The sequence below is a fragment of the Heloderma suspectum genome, chromosome 10, assembly GCF_057233095.1.
Source record: "Heloderma suspectum isolate Gila_16-S chromosome 10, 16-S_ref, whole genome shotgun sequence".
Classification (NCBI taxonomy): domain Eukaryota; kingdom Metazoa; phylum Chordata; class Lepidosauria; order Squamata; family Helodermatidae; genus Heloderma; species Heloderma suspectum.
This window is the reverse complement of record NC_139467.1, coordinates 43,396,437-43,418,080: the sequence shown is the minus strand read 5'-3', so window position 1 is coordinate 43,418,080 and position 21,644 is coordinate 43,396,437. Positions and strand designations below refer to the sequence as shown.

At 48.5% G+C, this 21,644-nt stretch overlaps 1 protein-coding gene across 8 annotated transcripts; it reads left to right on the top strand.

Moving 5' to 3' along the window:
- Positions 1 to 1,725: 1,725 nt before the first annotated feature.
- Positions 1,726 to 21,148, top strand: BSDC1 (BSD domain containing 1). Of its 8 annotated transcripts, none has more exons than XM_084816102.1 (11): positions 1,726 to 1,756; positions 5,010 to 5,070; positions 7,445 to 7,561; positions 7,809 to 7,976; positions 8,084 to 8,138; positions 11,150 to 11,265; positions 11,883 to 11,951; positions 13,170 to 13,251; positions 14,367 to 14,882; positions 15,164 to 15,249; positions 18,026 to 21,148. In XM_084816102.1, exons 1-11 carry the CDS (start codon positions 1,746 to 1,748, stop codon positions 18,056 to 18,058), a joined length of 1,314 nt encoding a protein of 437 aa, XP_084672228.1. In that variant the 5' UTR covers positions 1,726 to 1,745; the 3' UTR covers positions 18,059 to 21,148. The 8 variants fall into 8 exon arrangements, with proteins under 8 accessions (XP_084672228.1, XP_084672227.1, XP_084672226.1 ...); XM_084816101.1 differs by having other exon boundaries at positions 15,164 to 15,267; XM_084816100.1 differs by having other exon boundaries at positions 4,986 to 5,070.
- Positions 21,149 to 21,644: the final 496 nt, after the last annotated feature.

The following is a 21,644-nucleotide window of genomic DNA, read 5'->3' as shown; positions in this document are numbered from 1 at the left end:
TTATGCAGAGTGTGGAGAAAATGGATAAAATTTTCTTCCTCTCTCATGATACTTGAATCCAGAGTCATTCAAAGAAGCTGAATGGTGGGTGATTCCGGACAGATAAAAGTACATCTTGTTTTTATCTGGATAGCAGAATTTGCTTCCACAAGATGTAGTGATAGGCACCAATTTGGATGGCTTTAGGTGATTAGACAAATTCACAGAGGCTATGGCAATCAGTGGCTATTCATCATAATGGCTATATACTACCTCCAGTATCAGAGGCAATGCACCTCTCAATACCAGCTGCTGGGATACATGAGCAGGAGGGTGCTGTTGCACTCATGTCCTGCATGTGGGCTTCCCATTGGGGCAGCTGGTTTGCTGCTGCGAGAATGCAATGCTTGGGAGCAGAGAGGCCTTTGGTCTGATCCAGCATGGCTCTTCTTATGTCCTTATGGGATGTTCTCTTCTTCCACTCACACTCTGCTCCAGAATGACAATGGAACCAATTACCTGGGGAGGTGGTGAGCTCCTCCACACTGGAGGCCTTCAAGGCGAGGTTGGACAGCCATCTGTCAGGGATGCTCTGACTTGGATTCCTGCATTGAGCAGGGGGTTGGACTCGATGGCCTTGTAGGCCCCTTCCAACCCTACTATTCTATGATTCTATGATCGGTTCCAATTCTGAGCAGACATGATTGTCCTGTGAAAGCAACAAGTAGTTCAGGGTATGACCCACACAGTGCAGGCTGTTTCCAGGCTGGCGCGGCTGTCTTTCTCTTCCTAGCTGAGCGTCCATGCTACCCAATTGGCAATGCCAAAAATGGAAACATTAAAGTATATAGTGAACTGGATTGTTTTCTGCCCACTGCAAAGAAATGCAAGCGATGGACCACAGATACGTCTTAATTTGGCGTTTTCTCCTCCGCAGAGCTGAATAATCGCACACGCCCAGCTGTTCTCGTTACACCTGAGTGAAGCTGCAGTCCTGCGCGCACCCACTTGCACGCAAGTCCCACTGAGTTGGGCAGAATTTATTTCCCGAGCACACATGCACAGGATCGGGCCAGGATTTCTCAGTGCAAATGTATTCCATTTAAATGAACTGTAAATACCCTAAATAAAAATTAGTGTAAAAGAGGTTATATATTTGCATAAATTAGAAAATGCTCATTTCCCATTGGCTACCGAAATCCACCTCCCCCTTCCTTCTCCCGCGGATTCCGGGGCGGGGAAGGAGCGGGTCTCCCTCCAGTTCCCGCGTGGAGGGCGCCGACCGAATAGAAAGTTGAACCCCAGAACATGCTTCGCTCAAGCTCTTTTGGCCCTCGGCGACTGCCGTAGCCGCCCAACCGACTGAGCCGAAGAGAAGCGCAGAGATTTAAATTTTAAAAAAAAGTCGCTCACTTCCGGTTCCGTTCGAACGCCTCTCCTGTGAAGGGCAGGCAGGAAGACAACGCAAAAACAACGTAGACATCAAAAGACACACTAAAATAGGCAGGCTTCTTCTACCTTGAACTGCAAAACTAGGAAAGCCGCTCTACACGCAACTCCATGATGCCCCATCCTACGTTTTTATTGGCTGCCCCCGCGTTCAATAGGAGACCGGAAGTGCCTTCACGGTCACGGCGAGGCTGTGACCCTGCCCCTTGAGGGAAAGTGGGGAAACCGCAGGAAGTGGCGGCGGCTGCCGCCCCTAAGGGGCGGGGCTGCTGCGGGTGTCAAAGGTCAGTAAATATTGGTGACGTCAGGCGGCCAAGATGGCGGAAGGGTGAGCGCAGCCCGGAGCGCTGGGGGCGGTGCCGGTGCGCGAGGGGGCTGGTGGGGGGCCGGAGCCCGAGCCAGCGCGGCGCCTCGTGGCTGATGAGCTAGGCAGGCAGGGAAGAGTTCCTCTGGCCACGCGGAGAGTGCCCTTGCCTGGCCCCCGTCGCTGCCAGTTAGCCGCCTCCCTCCTTGACTCTTGGCCTCTTGTCAGTAACGTGACCCGCTGGCGTTGGTGAGGCAACAGCCAGATGGAGTGCGGGCTCCTCCGCGGCGGTTCCCGGGGAAGCGGCAGATCGCCGGGGTGAGAGGGGGGATTCTGGTGCGCGGTGCTGCGGGGGGTGCGGGGCGAGACGCTTGGGAGGAGGGCTGCTCTTTGGCGAGGAGATCAGGCCCTCGGGGCGAGGGTCTGGGGGCGCGGCGGGCCTCGGAGTGGCTGCGGCGATGCGCCCCTGGAGGGAATCGGAAGGAGGGTCCTGAAAAGCATCTCCCGCATTCCAGCCCCCAGTGGTGTTTGGGGATGTGTGGGACTCTGGCCCCGACTCTCTGGCAGCCGTGGGTGACTCACTGTGCTGGTGTCCGGCCCACCTCACAGACTCGTTAGCAGGAGAAATGGTTACTGAGTGCCGATGTGCTTTCCAAGAGACCTGCAAGGTAGTTTCTTAATGTGCCCATTTTACAGGTGGTGGGGGACACAGGCTGAAATATAGTAGCTCGCTACCCAGTGAGCTACTTGTTACGGAAGGATCTGAACCCAGGCTTCCTTGACCAAACCCTGCTGTCCTTCTGGACCATTTGTAAATCCTTAGTATACTGGAAAGTATTAGTAAATAATAATGTTGTTCTGGGATGGCGAACAGGAAGAATCTAGGAAGACTTTAGTTTAAGAAATACTATATATGGGGGCTGGGGGGGGAGGAATCCAGTTAATCCACATTGCTTTGCTGTCATCTAAGCTAAATTACCTGGATCAAATATGGTGCACAGGCATTTCGAATGGTCTTATATGCCTTTGAGGCTGTGTGCTATTAGAAACCTGACTGATTCTTTTGTTCTTAGACCTCTTTTTTGACAGGTGTATTATAAATACAGCAGGAGGTTGGGTTTATAGTTTAGATTTTTGGCATCAGTCACAACAACTCTTTTGGTACAGGTTTATTATACTTTATGCATGTTATGACATGTAGGCAATACCATCATCTTCCTGATGGAAGGATATGTTGTGTTTTCAACATATCCTTGAATATTGTTACTATATAGCTTTTTGATTTTGTCATTACTGTATATTTATTTATTTCTATACCGCCCAATAGCCGAAGCTGTCTGGGCAGTTCACAAAAAAAGCCCAGTTCTAAATATATTTGCTCAAACATAGAGATGTAAAATTTCCAGAAATTTTGAGGCCATTGAAAATGGGTTCTTTTCAGGGGGAAAATGGAAATTTGGAGAAATTAAAAAATAAGAAATACTTTTTTTTTTAGTGCTCTTTAAAGATCTCAAGTAACTTTGTTCCTTTAAGACAGCCTTCCCCAACTGGTGTCCTCCAGATATTTTGGACTTCAGTTCCCATCAGCATGAGGCAGCATGGCCAGTGGTCAGGAATGCTAGGCACTGTAGTCCAAAACATCCAGGGGACACCGGGTTGGGGAGGGCTGCTTTAGGAACATAAAGCAGCCTTTCTGTTCCTAAAGTTATTTGGTGTATTACTTAGTTTGCTCATAAAATTATCATTATATTTTAAAACATACAATGTTTTATAAGTAAACTCAGCTAGTAAATTTTTAATTATTGTCTGAATAGATTAGAACTACATTAAATGACTGCTACAGCATCAGAATCACAGGACTCTATAGAACAAAACCCAAACTGTCAACAATGCACATTTACTGTCAAGAATGCACAATGGTAACTCTACTCACATGTTGAGAAACTGAGCATAAATGTCCATCAGTAACATATACTTTAGATCAATAATTTTAATAATGAAAGAAATAACTATGCTGGGAATCTTACAGAGAGGATTCAAAAAACGTAATTCCCTGTGGCTTCATTATTTCCAGACATTTTACATCTCTAGTCTTTCTGTAAAAGTGTTCTTATTATATAGTTTTTAGAAATCATTTTGGGGGGAGTTAATTCTAAAAGAAAATCTTTCTAAAGCTGTTCAATTTTTCTAGTTTTTTGGGAAAAAAACAAGAATGCTCCTCGGGTGGTAGGGGGGCATTTTTTCCTTAATTTTTTGGTTTTTTCTCGGGGCTTCAAATCTCTACTAAGAAACAAGTTCCACTGAGTTCAGTGAGGTTTACTCCCTTGTAAATTAGTTTAGGACTGCTATCTTAGTTGCAGTAGCTTATGTTCACAGCTAAACAAACTTAGAATCTATTCATTCAGGGCTTGCTAAATGCAACCTCAAACTAAAATGAAAGCTGTTTAGAGTTTCACTAAGTTATTGAAGTTTCTGGTTGTTTTAAATGGTTATTTTGGAATGGAATTGAGAGGAGGGCAAGAGGGAAGAAGGGGAGGGAAATGACAAAAAATCCTGAGAGAAAGAAGGGCCCTGTGCTGCAATGGTGCTTCAAGTTGTAACACAAGTTCTGAAAAACGTGGTCCTGGTGCCTAGGAATTGGAGGGGGCAATCCTATGGCTGCTAGATGGCTGTAGGATATGTTGTTTTCTGGGAACTGACCTCTCCCCACTTCTGCGCTGCCTCAGAGGCAGCGTGGAACAGCCCCATCCTCCGCGCTTGTAAGAGGAGTGCAGAGTGGCTGAAAAGGGGCGTGGCTGGGGACGTTCCGGGGTGGGGGGAGTGTAATTGCCTGTATGACACATCCTATGTGTCATACAGCAGCCTCCTTCCCCTCTCCGTGCAATCGGCTGTCTAGCCAAAAATGCAGGGCAGGAGGAGCACGGAGGGAATGATCCCCTCCGTGCTTCTCTTTCCCTGCTTTAGATAGGTGGTCGCCTCTGAGTTCGGAGGCAGCCACCTATCTCGATAGGATTGTGCCCTAAATTATTTATCTGTCCTGGATAGAAGGAGATGAGTCAAGGACACAAATGCATTTTTGGTTCCAAGATCTTGCATTTGTTGTTGAAAGGGGAGTTCCGGGATTGGAGTCGGGAAAAGATTCTGTTAATGTTTTGCAGGAACATAGGCAGTTATTGTTGGGCTTGCTGAAGTACCTGAATCTTCCTAAGGCATTCCTTGGCTTGAGTTTATGATGTAAAATTCCCACTTTCAGCTTCATATGTTTGTCCTGTAACAGGGAAGATGGAGGCTGGTGGAGGAGCTGGCTACAACAAAGCCTTCAAACTGTCAAAGAGAAGGTGGGTAGATCCGCTTCTTATGAAACAGTGAGCTAGGCTGGATGGGGAACTTCTTTCAGTCTGATGGGCAGATTCAATTTTAGAGAAGCTCCGAAGCTGCATTCCAGTGGTGGGCAAGGCCAGAAGTGTAAAAAATAAAAACATAAATAAAATACTAGCATGTGGTAACTTAAAGCTCTCATTACAGTTCAGATTGTAAATGGTTTTGGCACACTAAGAGTGCAATCCTGTGCATGTGTATTTGGAATTAATTCCTGTTGTGTCCAGCAAGGCTTCCTCCCTGACGGGTGTTTTGGATTGTGGCTTAAAGCTGCTACCCTCATTACTCAAGAAGTTTTATTGGTCAGATGGACTTATTTGCAATTATTACATGCATAATAATAATAATATATGGCAAGATTGCTCCTCAAGTGTTTGCTAAGAGCCAGTGGGACAATAGAGAAAAATGTTACATTCACATTTGAAGTGATTGTACAGAATTAATAGTTCTTATTTAAAAAAAAACCTTCCTGCATTAATCAAGGACAATTGGAAAATGTGCTTAGAATTCCCTCCTGTTGCAGATGAGGCTTTTAGCTTTGAAACTTTAAAACAGGGAGGCGTAGCCTTGGCTGGAAGCAGAAAGACTTAACATTTCAAAGCAAAACTTTTAGAGCTGTAACAGGCAAATGCTCCGGGTTTTTTGGGTGCTGTTGCCTTCATTTATTTGAGGTTTCCTTTTCAAATAGGAGTTAAAAGGAATATGTGTCTTTTAACACATTGAAATTTAAGTTGCTCATAACTGATATAATTATCGTCCCCTTGCAGTTGTTCTTTGACAGCTACAATGTGACATTGCCCCAAAGAGGCAAGAAATGTGTAATTTACAGATGAGGAATATATGCTTTGATTAGAGCAGGGCCTAGTGGGGAAGCTATGGCCCTCCAGATGTTGTTGCACTACAACTCCCATCTGTTCCAGCCACCATGGCTAATGGTTGGGGGTGATGGGAATTGTGGCCCTCCAGATATTGTTGCACTACAAGTTCCCCATCTCTGGATTAGAGAATGACCTGCTCGCCTGGTGAGCTTTGCTGCTAAACAAGGACTTAAACCCAGGTTGTAATATGTACAAACATATACCAGGCTAAACCAAGCTTCTGAGCTGAAGGGGCTCCTTCACAGCAGGTGCTCAAATTATTTTATAAATGTCTTCCTGCTTCTATGTGGTGATGTCCTACTGTCATGTGTTTTGCCTCTTGAAATGTTCATATTTTTATGGTTCTGGAAATGCCTAGAGAAATGGAAACCTGGGGACAAAGCATTTTTTCCCTGAGTTTTTCTAGTGGGGTGGTTTCTTCTCCTCCCCGCACCGCCCTGCCATTCACATCTATAGAAATGCCATGTCCACAGTTTTCTAGCAAGAGCCCAATAGTCCCGGCACTGGCTCTCTAACAGAACTAACTATTGACGACTGATGATGCACATCATTAAAAACTTCACTTTGCATATTGTACCTGTGAATGTCAGGAGCTGGGCACATGCACCAGGGGAAGGCTGTTGCCTTTGTGCTCTGCTTGTGAGCCTTTCTGGGGCACCTGATTGTGCAGTGTTGGAAATAAAATGCTGCCCTAGATTCGCCCACCTTATTCTGATACAGATGGGCAACTTTTGGGTCCACGGAAACAGAATGAAGGTTGCTAGAGCCCGTTCAGGCAGTCCAAATTTCACCCCATGGAGGGGAAGCAGGGCCAAGCATGCCAGCTCTGTCCTCAATGTCCCAGCATGTGCTGCCTCCACCCCTGACCTTCCTCCATGTAGCAGAAAAGTCTGAAGGGGGATTCTAAGCATATTCAGCCCAAAACATGAAGAATCTTGCTTCAAACCTTCCTGCTCAGTGGTGGCAGGTTGGGGGTGGAGCCAATGGAGATGCTGGGAATGGGGTGTCAGGCCTTGCTGTTTCCCCTGGGTTGACATTTGTCATCCTTGAATAGGGCTTTGATCATTCCCATTTTACAGCTATGTTTCTTTAATCTATTACTAGAGTTAAAAATAGATCTATTATTGGAGTTAAATTACTTCACTGTATACATTTGAAAGATATTGTTGAAGATGCAGATAGGCTGTTCACATCAATTGTGAATATGTCCCCAAAGCACGTGCTGAAATGTTCGGGTGATCAAGAGGCATCCATCCGATGGCTGTTGATTATCTGATCGTTTGTAATTGATGTAAACATTCTGTTATGTCCTTTTGATGGCCACAGCTTTGGATCCAGAAGCGGTTTCTGGCTCCAGTGTTGTCTGTCCCCTCCCCCCGCAATCTAACACACTCATCTGAGATTCTGCAGTCCCCAACAGTAACAGTGAGTACGTTCTCCTCTCACTCTGCTGCAGTCCACGGAGGCCTTGGAGTTCATGAAGCGTGACCTGACAGAGTTCACACAGGTGGTCCAGCATGACACAGCCTGCACCATTGCTGCCACCGCCAGCGTGGTCAAGGAGAAGCTGGCTGTGAGTGGGCATCCTGAGCTAAAATGCGGGGGGGGGGCTGGGGCGGGGAATATACAGCATGGGAAGGTGCTGGCAGGTTTTCATTTGTTTGTACTGTCATGTTTCCCCTTTCCAACAAATCTTTTCATTCTCAGTTTTGCTCTCATGCACCAAGCCCACAGCATGGTGGGCTTGGTAGGATGCTGCCACCCCTAGTTCTTCTGGCTTAGATTTGTTTTCCACTGGGTCTGTCTTTGTTTTTGTGAAGACTGAGAGTTCTTCGGGTGCAACAGAGAAAGTGAGGAAAGGGCTCTCCAACTTCCTGGGCGTTATCTCGGACACATTTGCACCTTCGCCAGATAAGACCATTGACTGTGACGTCATCACACTGATGGCCACCCCTTCTGGGACCACAGAACTGTACGACAGTGCCAAGGTACCTCCGCAACCCTCCTGCTCTGTCCCCCGCCCCAAAACCATTGCTCCCGCCCCTGCTGCAAACTTCTCGTGCTCATCTGCCTCTCACTGTCTTGTGTTTTCCAGGCTCGGCTATACAGCCTTCAGTCTGACCCAGCCACCTATTGCAACGAACCTGATGGTAAGTTGAGGGCTGATCAGGGGCAAGAAAGCTGGAGAAGGGGATTTAGGTCCTTCTGGAAAGTGGGCAAGCCACCTACACAGTGGGGACTGCAGTCTGCGACATGCTGTTTCCCTTCACAAAGCAAAACTGGGTGGATTGGCTTAGATTTTGAAATGGGTGTCTTGCCACAAGAGAAAGTAACCTCCTGGCTTTGGGGGCTGCATTGGAGAGGTTAAAACCAGGGGGGCAACTGATTGGGGTGTGGTGTGGTGGGGAGAGCCTTACATTGGGCCACCATCATCGCTGTTTGTTTATATCTGGCTTTTCCCTATGGAAGGAAGCCCAAAGTGGCTAACAACATCATACAGCATTCAGTAGTCTCACATAAAATATCAAAAAACAAGAATATGAAAAATTACCTAACAATAAAAATAGTGCAATCTATATGCAAACTTTAAATTTTGAACTGAAACGTTAAGTCAAATACAAAATTAATATATATAACAGAGGGAATAATGAAATAAAACTTGTATTTTAACCAAAAATACACACAGTTATACCCCATTCCACCAGCCTAATAAACTGGACATACCAATAAAAGAGACAGATTTCCTACCCCACCCTGGAAACAGCAGGAAGAAACTAGGCACAACCAATTAATACATTAATTGTACAAAATACAAAGAACTACTATACCCCGAAACCCTCTCATGTCAAACATGCCCTTTCAGTGTAGAGGGAGAAAAAGGGAAGGCAGCCTGCACCATTCTCATGGCAAACACAGCCAAGAGTGGCTTTATAGCCCAGCTTGGAGCATGCTCAGAAGTTTTTTTTAATAATTTTTATTATCGTTGTTGTTGTGGTGGTTGTTGTTGTTCTAGTTGTACTGTTATATCGTGGTTTTAAGCTTTCATATTTTATATTGTTTTATGCCGCACTCCAGGCTTTTAATTTTTGTGAACTGTCCAGAGTAAGGATGTAGGAAATCGCTACCTGGCTCCGTGCCAGTCAATCCGCAGTGCGGGGGAGGCGCTTCGTCCCTTCCCTGGAATCCTCCCCAGCCGACTCCACTCCATGGTGGCTCTGTGGAGCCGCCGGCCGCAGCCGGAGTTCCAGCCGCTGCCAGGCTGCTGCGGCCGCCATTTGCTTCCTTGCAGTAAGCCGTGATCGGCTACGTAAATACTTATGTAGCCGATCACGGCTTACTGCAAGGGCTTACTGCAAGGGCGCAAATGGCGTAGTGGCTGCCATTTGTGCCCCTCTCTTTGCCGTGGTAGGCTACGTAAGTATTTATACAGCCTTCAGTCTGATATAATATAAGCATTCCATGTATCTTAATGAGCATCCAGATGACTTTGATGGCTATAGGAGATATGCTCCAATGTAACAAGAGCAGTGAGATCTTCAGTCGGTTGAGTGATAGGAGGTGGGTCTTTTTCCTTCCAAGCTTGGTGTGCAGGTCTCTTTGCAACTGTAAGAGCTCCAAGTGTCCACTTTTGCTAGCATGCTCAGAAGGTGCTGACAGTTCCTCCAGGTTGGGGGCAGGTATAATAGAGAGGGAAGGCCCAAATTCAGACCCCTGCTTGGCCTTGAGGCACCCTAGATGGCATAGGGCATATTAGGGCGCAATCCTATGCATGTTTAGACAGAACAAAAGGCCTGCAACTCCCAGCATGCCCCAGCCAGCCATTTTCTGTCTAAACATACATAGGATTGCACCTTTAACTGCAAAAGTCTGAGAGGGTTGTCAAGCAGTTGCCTCAGGTGCACTTACATGTGCTGCTCTTTCAGGCCAGAAGAGTTGGTGCACAGCCCGTACCTCCTCCAGAGCCAAGATGATGTCAGGATTGCAGGGTGTGGGTGAAAGCAGTGGAAGCTGGAGCCTCAGAACAGGATAGACCCAAAACCAGATCTCTCCCTTCTGTGGAGTTTCTTCATGCAGAGCAGGAGCTGAACAAATGTGTGGGAGGTCTACTGGTAGCTACCTGCTTGTTAAGCCTGTTCTGGGGTGCTGGAGCTTGGAGGCTAAGCCTGGGGGAGGGAGTGTGTGAATGGGGTGGAGTTCATGGGCGTCAGGACAGCCTGTGCGAAGCTATTCAAACGACCACTCCTTCCTTTCCTTGCATCTCCCCACTTCACCACCACCACCACCTCCTCAGTTGCCCTGGTGATGGAAGTTCATTGGGTTGAAGTAACTTCCACATGAGGAGAAGACTAAAGGGTTTGGAGCATTTTATTATTATTTTTCTCTCCCTCTCACAGTGTTTGAATTCAGGGTGATCCAATTTGATTTACAGTAGATTCAGGAGAGGCAAAAGAAATTTGCTGTTTTACACATTGCATAATTAACTTTTGGAGTTCACTGTTGCAAGGTGTAGTGATAGCTGCTAGCTTAGGTGGCTTTAAAAAAAGTGCTGGACAAGTTCATGGTTCACCAACTGCATTTAGCTAATATGCACAGAGGCAACCCTCGGATTAGCAGAGTGGGTCTCAGGGGAGGTCTGGCCCATTAGCCTTTGTGATGGCCCCTTTAGAGACAGTCGTGAGAAGGCTGCAGGGGTTGGAGCTTGATAATACCAAGAAGAACCCCCATCTTTCCCTCATCATTTGAGCACTAGGCAGTGTATCAGAGTCTACCAAGTCTCACCCAGATACCAGTTTTCATGAAATCATTCGTCAGATCCAGGAGGGCTCTTCTTATATACTTGTAATCCCAGGTTATGGTTCCAGAGTTAAGCAGGCTATGCTTTATCTCGTCAAGTCCATGTAGCTTTGTTTATATCATCAGCTTTATCTCACAAGCAAGCCAGTGGCAGGAATCCAAACTTCATAATCACAGAGAACAGAGCGTGCTTTTCAGGAAAAGCAAGTTTACATAATGTTCACCATCCTGTGTCTATATTCCAGTGTCTTCAGGTCTGTCATGGGGTACCTTGCCTAATTCCTGCATGTTTTCGAACTAAGTATGTATTGGTCATTTGTACCAAGTCTGCTGGAGTTCAGTGGTCTTATTTCCCTTCCTCCTGCAGGACCCTCTGCGCTCTTTGAGGCCTGGCTTTTACACTTCAGCCTAGAGGAGAAAAAAGGGGAGATTTCAGAGTTGCTGGTGAATAGCCCTTCCATCCGCTCCCTCTACTCTAAGATGGTAAGATGGGGCAGCATGGCTTAGTCCCTTGATCTCCAGAGTCATCTTCTCAAACCAGTTGCTGGAGATCAGTTACTTGAGCACATTATCCAGGGGATGATGCTGTTTTTTCTTCAGAAAAGGCAGGACTGCTCATCTGGTATACAGATCAAAACATGATGAAAAGACTCCACTACTGTCCCTGTGTAATGTTTTTGCCAACAGGAAGCCAGCAGCTTTGATTCCTATCAGGGCAACAGCAAAGCTACAGGCTTCTGCTCTTAAGAGTTGTTGGAGCTGGTGATGCTGGAGAAATCATCTTTCGATGGGGGGCGGAATACACAACCCCCCTCGCATGTTCACCAGCGCAAGGGGGATCCTAGCCCATTAAGATCTCTCCTCGGGGGCCAAAACTCTACACACAACCCTCTGTGCGGTGCATGGAGGGCCCCTTCACAATGCCTGCAGGGGGCGTGGCCACTGCATGCATCAGTGGGGGCGGGGATTCCTGCGCACCCCTCACATGTTGGGTGAACCTATGAGGGGGGTCACGTGTACCCCCCTAATGTGATACTGGTTTGAGACAAGTTGTGCCCACGACCCCCTGCTCATGCTGATGTTTCCTTCCATTACCCCAGGTGCCGGTGGCCGTATCCCACTCTGAGTTCTGGCAACGCTACTTCTATAAAGTCCATCAACTGGAGCAGGTGAGTCTGCAGAGGCCCTCTGAAGCAGAGAATGATGTGTGGCCGGGCGCTTCATTACAGGGTGCAATAGGAAACAGCACAAAGGTGTTTGAAGGAGGGCATCACAGTTTCTTTGCAAGATTCGTCTTCTCAGTCACATTTCCAGCGACAGGCATTACGTTCTACAGAATGTTTTTATGGGCCTGTGTGTCTTTCTTGCGCACATACCAGTCCCTGCTTCATCTCTTCACCAACTTTGTTTGTTTAGATGTTAAGCCCTTCTCCGCTCCCTGCCTCTGAACGTCCTCACTTCAGCTGAGTGTCTCTCACTCAGCATTCCCTGGCACAATGCGATGGAGCCCCTGGAAAGGGACTAGGCTTCAGGAATCCTTGTAGGCTCTCCCTAACCTACAGGGGCACGCTGCTTCAGATGGCAGGAGTTGTGCTGTGTTGTAAACACAATAAAACATCTGGAAGAATCAAGCTTGCTAGAGACGTGTCAGCTGACTCAGAAATCTGGATGTAACGTGGAACTTAGATTAAGGAGGTGTGTTAGGAGCTGCAGTATTGTAGGGTTAGGGATCATCTGGCAGCTTGCAGGGCATTGCCTGGCCATGACAGCACATCTGAAGCCAAGTCTCTGTTGACCAAAGAGCATGCCTTCCAGGCCCACGAGCAAAGAACACCACCTGGTAACCCTGTGGACCAGGGCTCAGGCCTGGCACTGGGGCAGCCACAGAGCTGGCTAGGTTCAGATGCTCAGATGGGAGCTTTGCATGGTCTCTTCCAGGAGATCAAGGGGCTACCTGGGTGCTTGTCTTGCCTTCTGAGATGAAACACTTTTCAGAACCAAAATGTATTTGCACGGTTGAAGAAATATGGTTTCCCCTCTCTCCTGGCCTGTTGCTCTTGTCCTCCCATCTCTGCCCTTTTTGGAGTCCTTGTTCCGTGGTTCTTGGTGACCCACCTTGAATCCTGCCTCCAGCATGGCTTTTCCCCACCCCTAGTCATGCTCCTGGGTCATAGCTCTGTAGGTGTTTCCTCTGTTCCCGTGGTTTGCCATCTGGCCTTGCAGCTGCCAGGAAGCCCCCCTCACCCAGGAGACTCAGACCTTGGGCCTCGCATTAAGACCACCCACGGGCATAGCCTTGCGAGGAAGCCATGGGCACTCTCCCCAGTCAGTGGAGGAGCCATTGGAGCAGCTTCCGACAGCCAAGTGAATTCCTTTTTTTACTCCAGGAGGAGATCCGGAGGGAGGCTCTGAAGCAGCGGGCAGAGCAAAGCGTTCACTCTGAGGAGCCAGGCTGGGAAGAGGAAGAAGGTCAGTAAACCACAACTGCTTCCCAAGGGTGGCAAGTCACTGGAGGTCCTTCCATTTATTTATTTATTTATTGCATTTATACCCCGCCTTTCTCCCTCTCGCAAGGAACTCAAGGCGGCTTACATTATCCTCCTCCTCACCGTTGTATCCTCACAACAACAACCCTGTGAGGTAGGTTGGGCTGAGAGTCTGTGACTGGCCCAAAGTCACCCAGTGAGCTTCCATGGCCAAGTGGGGACTAGAACCCGGATCTCCCGGCTCCCAGTCCGTCACTCTCACCACTACACTACACTGGCTTTAGGTTTTCTGTGGCTTACACTCAGCTTCTTTCTTGAAAAGATTTATGCCACACCTTTCTATCAGGGCCCCCAAGGCAGGTTTCATACCAAATGAAAACAATACAAGGTTAACAAGCAAAGCAAACTAAAAGCAACAGCAGAATGGTATCTGCCTTGAGAACAGATAAAAGCGATGAGCAGCATAGGAACTGGATCTTGCCAGAAGCCTCGGAGAATAAAAAATAAATCTGGTGCCTCCAAGACAATAAAGTGGGCACCAGGCAAATGGGGGGGCGGGGGGGGGCTTTTGTCATTGGTGTTCCATGACAGGAAAGCTCTTGTCCTTGTTACCGCCCTGCATAGCATTTCATGGTGGAGGTAGCCAGAGCAGGCCTCTGCTGATGAACTCGGGACATGAGCAGGTTCGTTTGGGAGCAGGTGATCCTTCAGCTACCCTGGTCTTAGGTTGTGTAGCCCTTTGTAGCAGCACTTTGAATTCGCCCAGGAACAAACTGGAAGCCAGTGTGCCGTGGCTGGGCCAAATGTTGCAATGTCAGCTGGTCTCCCCCCCCCCCCCACATTCTAGATCAGCATAAGACAGGAGGGGGCAGGTTAGAGAAACCCTTGTACTGGTTGAAAAACATTTGGAGTAATGTATTCAGATGCATGCAAAGAACATTTCCTGTTTAGTTTTCCCTAACAACGTCAGAGGGGGAAAATGAGAAATGTTTTTTCTCAAAACATTTTGGTTGGTGTTTGTGTGCTTTTACCTGTTTGAGTTTTTTTCACTGCTTATGAATGTCATTAGTGAAACCCCTCCTGCCTCTCCTGCCACAGAGGAATTTCTTGGGTCATCATCCCCCCAAGTTCATGTCCACTTGTGGTCTCCTCAAGAGGTGAAGCCAGCTTCCCCCGTCTCTACAGCAGGAGTTGCTCCGACCCTGGAGGCATCCGTGGAAAGCTGGGCGATGCTCGGCCCCACCCCGGCGGAGGCATCCCCGTCCGAAAGTAGCGAGAGCCTCTCCTTGGTGACTCAGATTGCAACCCCCCCTGCCCTCCCCACCTCACCCTTACAGACTGGAGCCCAGCGCTCTGGGCCGGGGGACCTCTCTCAGAGGCTGCAGGAAGCGACCACTGAGGAGCAGGCCTCATTGCCCAAGCCAGCGGAGCCTGCGCAGCCTCCCCCCGCTCCTCGGCAGGCAAAGCCTCCTCCAGAGCAGCCCAAGGAGCAGGTGGAGAGCAAGCCGGTGAGCAGGATAGAGACTCTGCGAGAGGACGGGCCGATGGATCTGCGACTCTTTGAGCTCAACTCGGACAGCGGGAAATCCACTCCCTCCAACAATGGGAAGAAAGGTGGGTAGCTTGGGAACCGCAGGATGGGCCCAACCCCAACTCCTCTAAGTGTGCACGTGTCAAAAATGCCCCATGTGATCACTTCATTTGCAAGCCCCTCTTAATCCTTGATAGTTCTGGAAGAATACCCATTCCACATGCATGTAGGCCAGGTGAGAACCTGTGGTATTCACACAGCCCTGTATGTATTCATTGCTGGTGTCTTAGTGTAGCTGAGGCCCAGGTAGGACCTCAGAAGCCTTCAGAAGGGAACGGCTGTGTTTTGTTCCTTACTGTTTCAGGCTCAAGCACAGATATTAGCGAGGACTGGGAAAAGGACTTTGACCTGGACATGACTGAAGAAGAAGTGCAGCTGGCACTCTGCAAGGTGGGCATCTCTGGGGAGGTGAGTACTTGTAGCCAGCCAGTGGCCTGACCTGGCTAAGGCGCACCAAAGAAGGCCCTCCCTTGGTTTCCTGTGTTGATGGTTGGGGAGCCTTTTACTAAGCCTTTTAAAAATAAAAACAATAGTGTCGTATAATCTTTTCTTGCTTGATAGCTGTTTTAGCGAGAGAGAACTAAAGCTGGGAGTGCAGGAGTCACCCAGCGCCACCAAATAACTCTCTAAGGGCACAATCCTATGCATGTTTAGACAGAGAAAAGGCCTACAACTCCCAGCATGCCCCAGCCAGCCATGCATAGGATTGTGCCCTAATTGAGTCATGTGAACAAGGATGTGAACTTAAGTCCTAGCTTTACAGCACACTCTTACGCAGGAGTCAGCCCACTGTATTCAAAGGGGCTTCCTTCGAGGAAAGTATGTGTAAGGTTGTAGCCTTAAGGGGGTTTTCAGCAGAGACAATGAGGTTTCTATTTCTCTTGGCCACATGTTCGTGATGCTGTGGCACACAGTATATATGTTAGATACGTGACTGTTCTCATGTTCATTAGAAAATATTATGCCTGCTCTTGTGTAAAGGGAGAGCAGCCATGCATCTAAGAGGAGCACCTGAATGCTTTGTTCTCTGCCTGAAATGGCAATCAGGAGCTGATAATGTGCAACTTTAGAGCCACACCAATTCATGGTTCTAAAAAAAGGTACATCTATCCCATCATCCAAATTACTTAGCCACATTTCTCTTCATTACATTCTGCCTCAACTGAAGAGGGGGGGGAGTAATTAGTTCAATTTGCATTTTTATGCGAACATAACAAAATTGGTGCTACCTGAACCAATGCATGAACCAGAACACAATTGAACATTGATATCTGCAATTTTCTGAAGTTTGTGATCAGTTTGTAAATCAAAACAATCCATACAGAATGTGCATGGTACAAAAAAAGTGCACAAGAATGTCCTGTCTTGGGGGAAATTACCTGAAAAAAGCGTATAATTTGAAAAATGTATATGAAATGCATACATTTTGAGAAATGTACATGAAAATGCGTAGGAATTTTCATGCAGCTGTGAAAAAAAATCTAACTGATGCATGAATGGGACAGAACTGACTTAAGTTTGGGACAGTGAGCAAAATCAAGCTTGAGCAATTGGTCCATCCCTGAGCCTCAACTACAATAAAAAAATAATAATCAGGGAGGGAAAACATGAAGAACACATGTGGGTACCTACCTGTAAGGGAAGAATTCTGACACATCCCCCCCCTTGTTCTGGTGGAGGGAGATGGGTTGTGAGGCTCTAAGCCACACGAAGCAGGAAGAGTGGGTCTTTCCTCAAGACACTTAGCAGGAAAAGTGTGTGAGCGAGAGCGAGCACACGCGAGAGAGCGGAAGTGCGAGAGCACGAGAGTGAGGAAGTGCGAGAGAGCGCAAGCGAGACCAAGCGAGAGAGTGCAAGAGAGAGAGAGAGCGCGCAAGCGAGGAAGTGCAAGCGCGCGAGCGAGACACTTAGCAAGAAAAGTGTGTGTGAGAGAGGGAGAGCGAGCACGTGAGAGCGAGTAAGGGCGAGAGAGCGAGCGAGAGCACACGAGAGCAAGCGAGAGAATGCAAGAGAGAGAGCGCGCGAGAGAGGAAGTACAAGCGTGTGAGCGAGACACTTAGCAGGAAAAGTGTGTGTGTGTGAGTGAGAGCGAGAGCGAGCGCGCGAGAGCGAGGAAGGGCGAGAGAGGATGCACGAGACCGAGCGAGAGAGCGTGAGCGAGACCGAGCGCGAGGGAGTGCGAGCACGCAAGCAAGACACTTAACAGGAAAAGTGTGTGTGAGTGAGAGCGAGCGAGACCTAGTGAGAGAGCGCGAGCAAGGAAGTGCGAGCGCGCGAGCGAGACCGAGCGCGAGAGAGAGAGAGAGAGAGAGAGAGAGAGGACTCACTTCTGCCCTTGATTTGAGGTTTCCTATCTCAATCCACTGCTTGCTGGGGTCTGTAAGCTTGGAATCAATTTAATTAGCAGATGAATAAACTGAAGCTTTAGTTGATTGACCAAGTAGGACAAAATATTAATGATGAGCTTGAACATTAAAAATTAAGAGCACGCTAGCTTGTTTTGGGGAGCTGCTCAGTTCTAAAACAATATGCTGTTCTGACTTATGTAGTGGGAAATAAACCATCTTTGTTTTATTTCTTCTAACAACGAGTGGTTTCTTTTTCATAGTTATACTGTAAGTTCTTTTGCATTTTCAAATAGGCATCAGTTCTGAGCTTTCGGTGGTAGCAAATGTATTTACATTGAATTGAGTGGTTAATAGGCTGATTAGTCAACTAAAATTCTTTAGGCAGCCCTTCTGTTCGTACTTTAATATTTCAAAGCAGGCATGGGGCCCAGTGAATAGTCTGGGGGAGAGCAGGCGGCAGTACGGGCTGCTGAAACTGAATGGGTGTGGATCTAGGTAGACCCTTGGATGGGAAGCTACTGCATAGGAGCAGGATATGAGTAACATATTTTTTCTACAAGCATCTGGATTTGGGTTTTCATAATTTTTTGAATGTGCATGAATTGAATTGGTTGGCAAATGATTGATAAGCATGGCTGGCTGGGGAATGCTTGGAGTTTAGGACCTTTTCCTGTTTAAGCATGCATAGGATTGCGCCTTTAATTGACTGACTGACAGCTGTGGGTCTAACTCGATCCATCATGCAGCTCCTGCCTAAAGCTCCATCCTTCTTGCCTTCTCTCTCTCTCTCTCTCTCTGTCTCGCCTTTTCCCCTGCAGATGGAAGATGAAGAGTGGGAGGACTGGGAATAGCGAGGGCCGAGGGCCGTCGCTTCCCCTGCAGTGCATCTGGGCTCTTCCCTTGCCCCCTGCCCCCATCTGCACCATCCAATGTGAATTAAACCACAGAGCAACTGGATCCTTTTCCCTGCGTAAATGTGTTCCGGGCTGGCTGCATCTCATCTCTGCTGAAATCCCGTTGGGACCTTGGACCATGGCCCATGCTCAGATCCTGATGGTGGCTGGTATTGCACAGGGGTGCTGGAGAGCCAAGTGGGGAAGGGGGCACAATGCTAGGGGCAGCATTCCAGTAGGCCCCCTGGACTGATAATTCTCTCAGAGCTGCCCCAGTGTGGATTTGTTTTCCTTGTTTTTTTTTTCTTTTTCTTTTACTACTTTTGGCTTGAGGTGGATGTTAGTCCATGGTGGTTCTGACAAGGCTGGGGAAAGTTGCCCCTGGTTTAACCAGACCTGAGAAGGTAGCTGGGATTGTTGTTCCTCTCCCTCTCTAGGCTGGCAGCTTGCTGGCTGTGCCTCCTTCTGTGTGACTCTTTCCTGAAACCCAGAAAGCTTTTAGGGATTCAGAGGGGCAATTCCCTTATTGCTTACCACCGCAAACTCCGATCCGAGAAGGAGAACTGCTCTAGCATGGCGTTTGGCTGCTGTCACTGTTCCCCCTGATTGGAACCCAGCCTCCCAGATCCTTGAACAGTCCCCACCCCCTGCCACGCATCCTATCTAAACTGCCCCTTCTCAGCTCTCCTGGGACTTGAAGCACTTCTGAAAAATAGCATTCTTGTGCTGAATCCTTTCTTGGGCATGTGAACCTAGTGGGAGCATCTCCTGCACAAGCTCAAATTAAATGAAGGGGAGGTGTGCAGGCAATGTTCCTGCTGGGTTGTGCCAGTAATCTTTGGCGAGACCTCTTGCCTGGGCGTGGGTAGCGGTTTCCCTGGGGCTGCTGCTCTACTGCGCCAGTTCAGCTGTTCTGTCGCTTACCTTACTAGGCATACTCAAGTAGCCTGGGTCTGCGTTGAAGGATCAGCACTTGCCAAAGCCTCGTGCTCCCCATCTTTTCCCTTGCACCGATGCTGTCCGTTAGCATCTGTCGATCCCTGTCTGTAGCCATTTGTATGTGTGAACCTTCTGGAGGCCCTTCCTCCTTGTGGCAGGGCTTGCCTTTTCTCCAGCCTTGCCAAGAGCTGTCAGGTTGACTGTTCGCATCTAGTAAAAATTGCCTCTTGAGTCTGTGCTACTTCCTTGCCCACTTCCCACTGGTTGACCTATACTGGCATCATCCCTTTCCATGGAGGAACAGTGCATCCCCTCCCCTTTCTGAATTGCCACAGCGTTGGTCCTATCCATATTGCAGTTGAGTCTACATGAGCATCTCTGGTCTCAGAACGGATTAGCTACATTGATGCTTTCCAAAATGGAGATGGTTCTCTTTGGGGCACAATCTGCTGTGAAGTTCTCCTGCACAACCCCCACTGAAGTGAATGGCACCTGTGGAAGTGCATGCGAGAACGGCATCTCCCCGATCCCTGTAACGCTCTCTCGTCCCTAGTGACCCACGGTGCTTGCTTTTCCTGGGATGGGGGTAGCTCGCACCACAGCCAGCATGTGACTGAGCCTTCATGCGGTCTGGAGGGTCTGGGTAGCGGTAGCAGCTGTCCATTCTGACAGCTGCTGCAGCCCCCTACAGAGGAGGCTCACTACAGAAGGGCTCACTTCCAGCCCTGTCTCAGTGTTCCTGCTCATTCCTTCACCTGGCGCTGTGGAAGTCCTAGAGAGGAATGCGGAAGCTACTGCAACTTGTCCCTCTCCTGCTACAAGCAGCCACCCAGCACTGCCGGAGGGAGAAGAGAGTGCCTGGCACTGCAGTGGCTAGAAGCAAGCTCCCCATGGGTGGCTGTAGTTGCTGTCGGAGCCAGTGGCTGCTGCAGTCACCGAGAGGAGGCTCCTAACCACACAGAGACTTGTTCATAGGCTCCTGTATTAACCAGCCTGCAAAGGACTAGTCCCCACTTGAGGAAAGTTAATGTAGGAATCAGCACTCCAAGCAAATTCGTTTAAGGGAAGGGACGTTCCCAGGTTTCCAAGCAGTTTGGTCCACAGCATGCTGAACAGGGTTTCTTGCTGGGTGAGTTTTGGTCCACATGAGCTCTTTGCTTCTGGAATGGTGGTCAGTAGGTAGAGCACATCCTGTGCATGCAGCTGTTCCCAGGGTCGGTCCCTGTCATCTCCCGTTGAAAGGATCGGGTAGCAGGTGGCCTGAGAGACCCCAGTGACCCTGCTGGCAGGCAAGAATAGACAAAATACTGGAGCAGACAGACAAATACTCTGACCTGGTAGAAATCTAAAGCTGGCATTTGGGGAGAGGGCATGTACTGGGTGTGCAAGTGGCCCCTGCGGTTCACAGAGCTGGCGTAGGGCTTACAAAATGCAGGGAAGACCTTCATCTTGCAAGTACGAGCTCCACCATATGGTTGCGTTAGCTGCTGTTTGGATGTGTCTTAATGATAGATGTGCGTGCCTGGCTAGGCCACAAAACAAACTGTGTCAGGAGGCTGCAGATTACAAAGTGGGTGATTTCTGGGACTCCCCCCCCCCTCCATTGAAGACCAGACCTGAGAGGGTCTTGCAGAACCCCTTGGTGCTGAGCTTATGCATGTCTGAGCCCATCTAGACCAGATCTTGGAGCCAGAACTTTGTGATGTGATGCAGCATCTGCCGAGAAGAATGTCTAGCAAAGGGTCTGGAAAGGATGGTGGTTGGTGAGGAACCCCTGGGTCCCCAGCCCAGCTTGCTTCTAAGTGTGTGTGGTGGGGGGGTGGAGCGGGGTAGTGTAGAGCCGCATTCTGTTTCAAGGAGGAGTCTTCCAAGGAGGGGACTGGAGAAAGCACTGGGGCTCTGATTTCATCATAAATTTCCTTGGTTAATTTTTTCTTCTCTTGGTTGTGCAATATTTTCTCATTTTTAAATTATACTGCATCTCCCTGGACTGTTTTCTAGCTGGGGTGAACAAGCGACTCTAACAGCTGTTAGTTTTGTAATTATGACTTTTCCTGAACCTTTTACAGACTTGCCGTTAACAGCAATTAAAGGAGTTCTGCAGAAACGGCCTGCTTGCATTGGTCTCTTGACTTTTTTCTCCTACCAGAGCCTGTTGTGTAACTATGTTCAGCAGCCCTGGTTCTGGGGCTTGTTCTCTGTTACCTTCTTTCGGAAACTCCACTGACACGCTGGTGTCTTAAGGGGGGTGGGGGAGTGAGACTGACTACCTTGCCAAGGTAGGGGTTAGCCAGTCCCACCTTCTGAAGGATTTGGTGGATGGCGAGGTTGAAAGCTCTGCTCTGTCCAGCTAGGAAGGGAGGAGGTAGTGGTGGGAATGGGACCCACCTGGCTGCTCTAGGCATTGCCTAGGAGGACAGGCACAAGCAGCAGCCGGAGGAAGCAGCTGCTCTGTAAATGTTTCTGCTTGGGGTCTCAATGACTGAGGAAGGGAGAGCCCATGCGTGGGAGCACGTGATCCTCAGCCACTGCTTGTCTGCTGGCCACAACAATTCTAGGCTGTCTCTCTATCCCAATATGCGCCTTCTCAGCTAGTAGCCGGAGA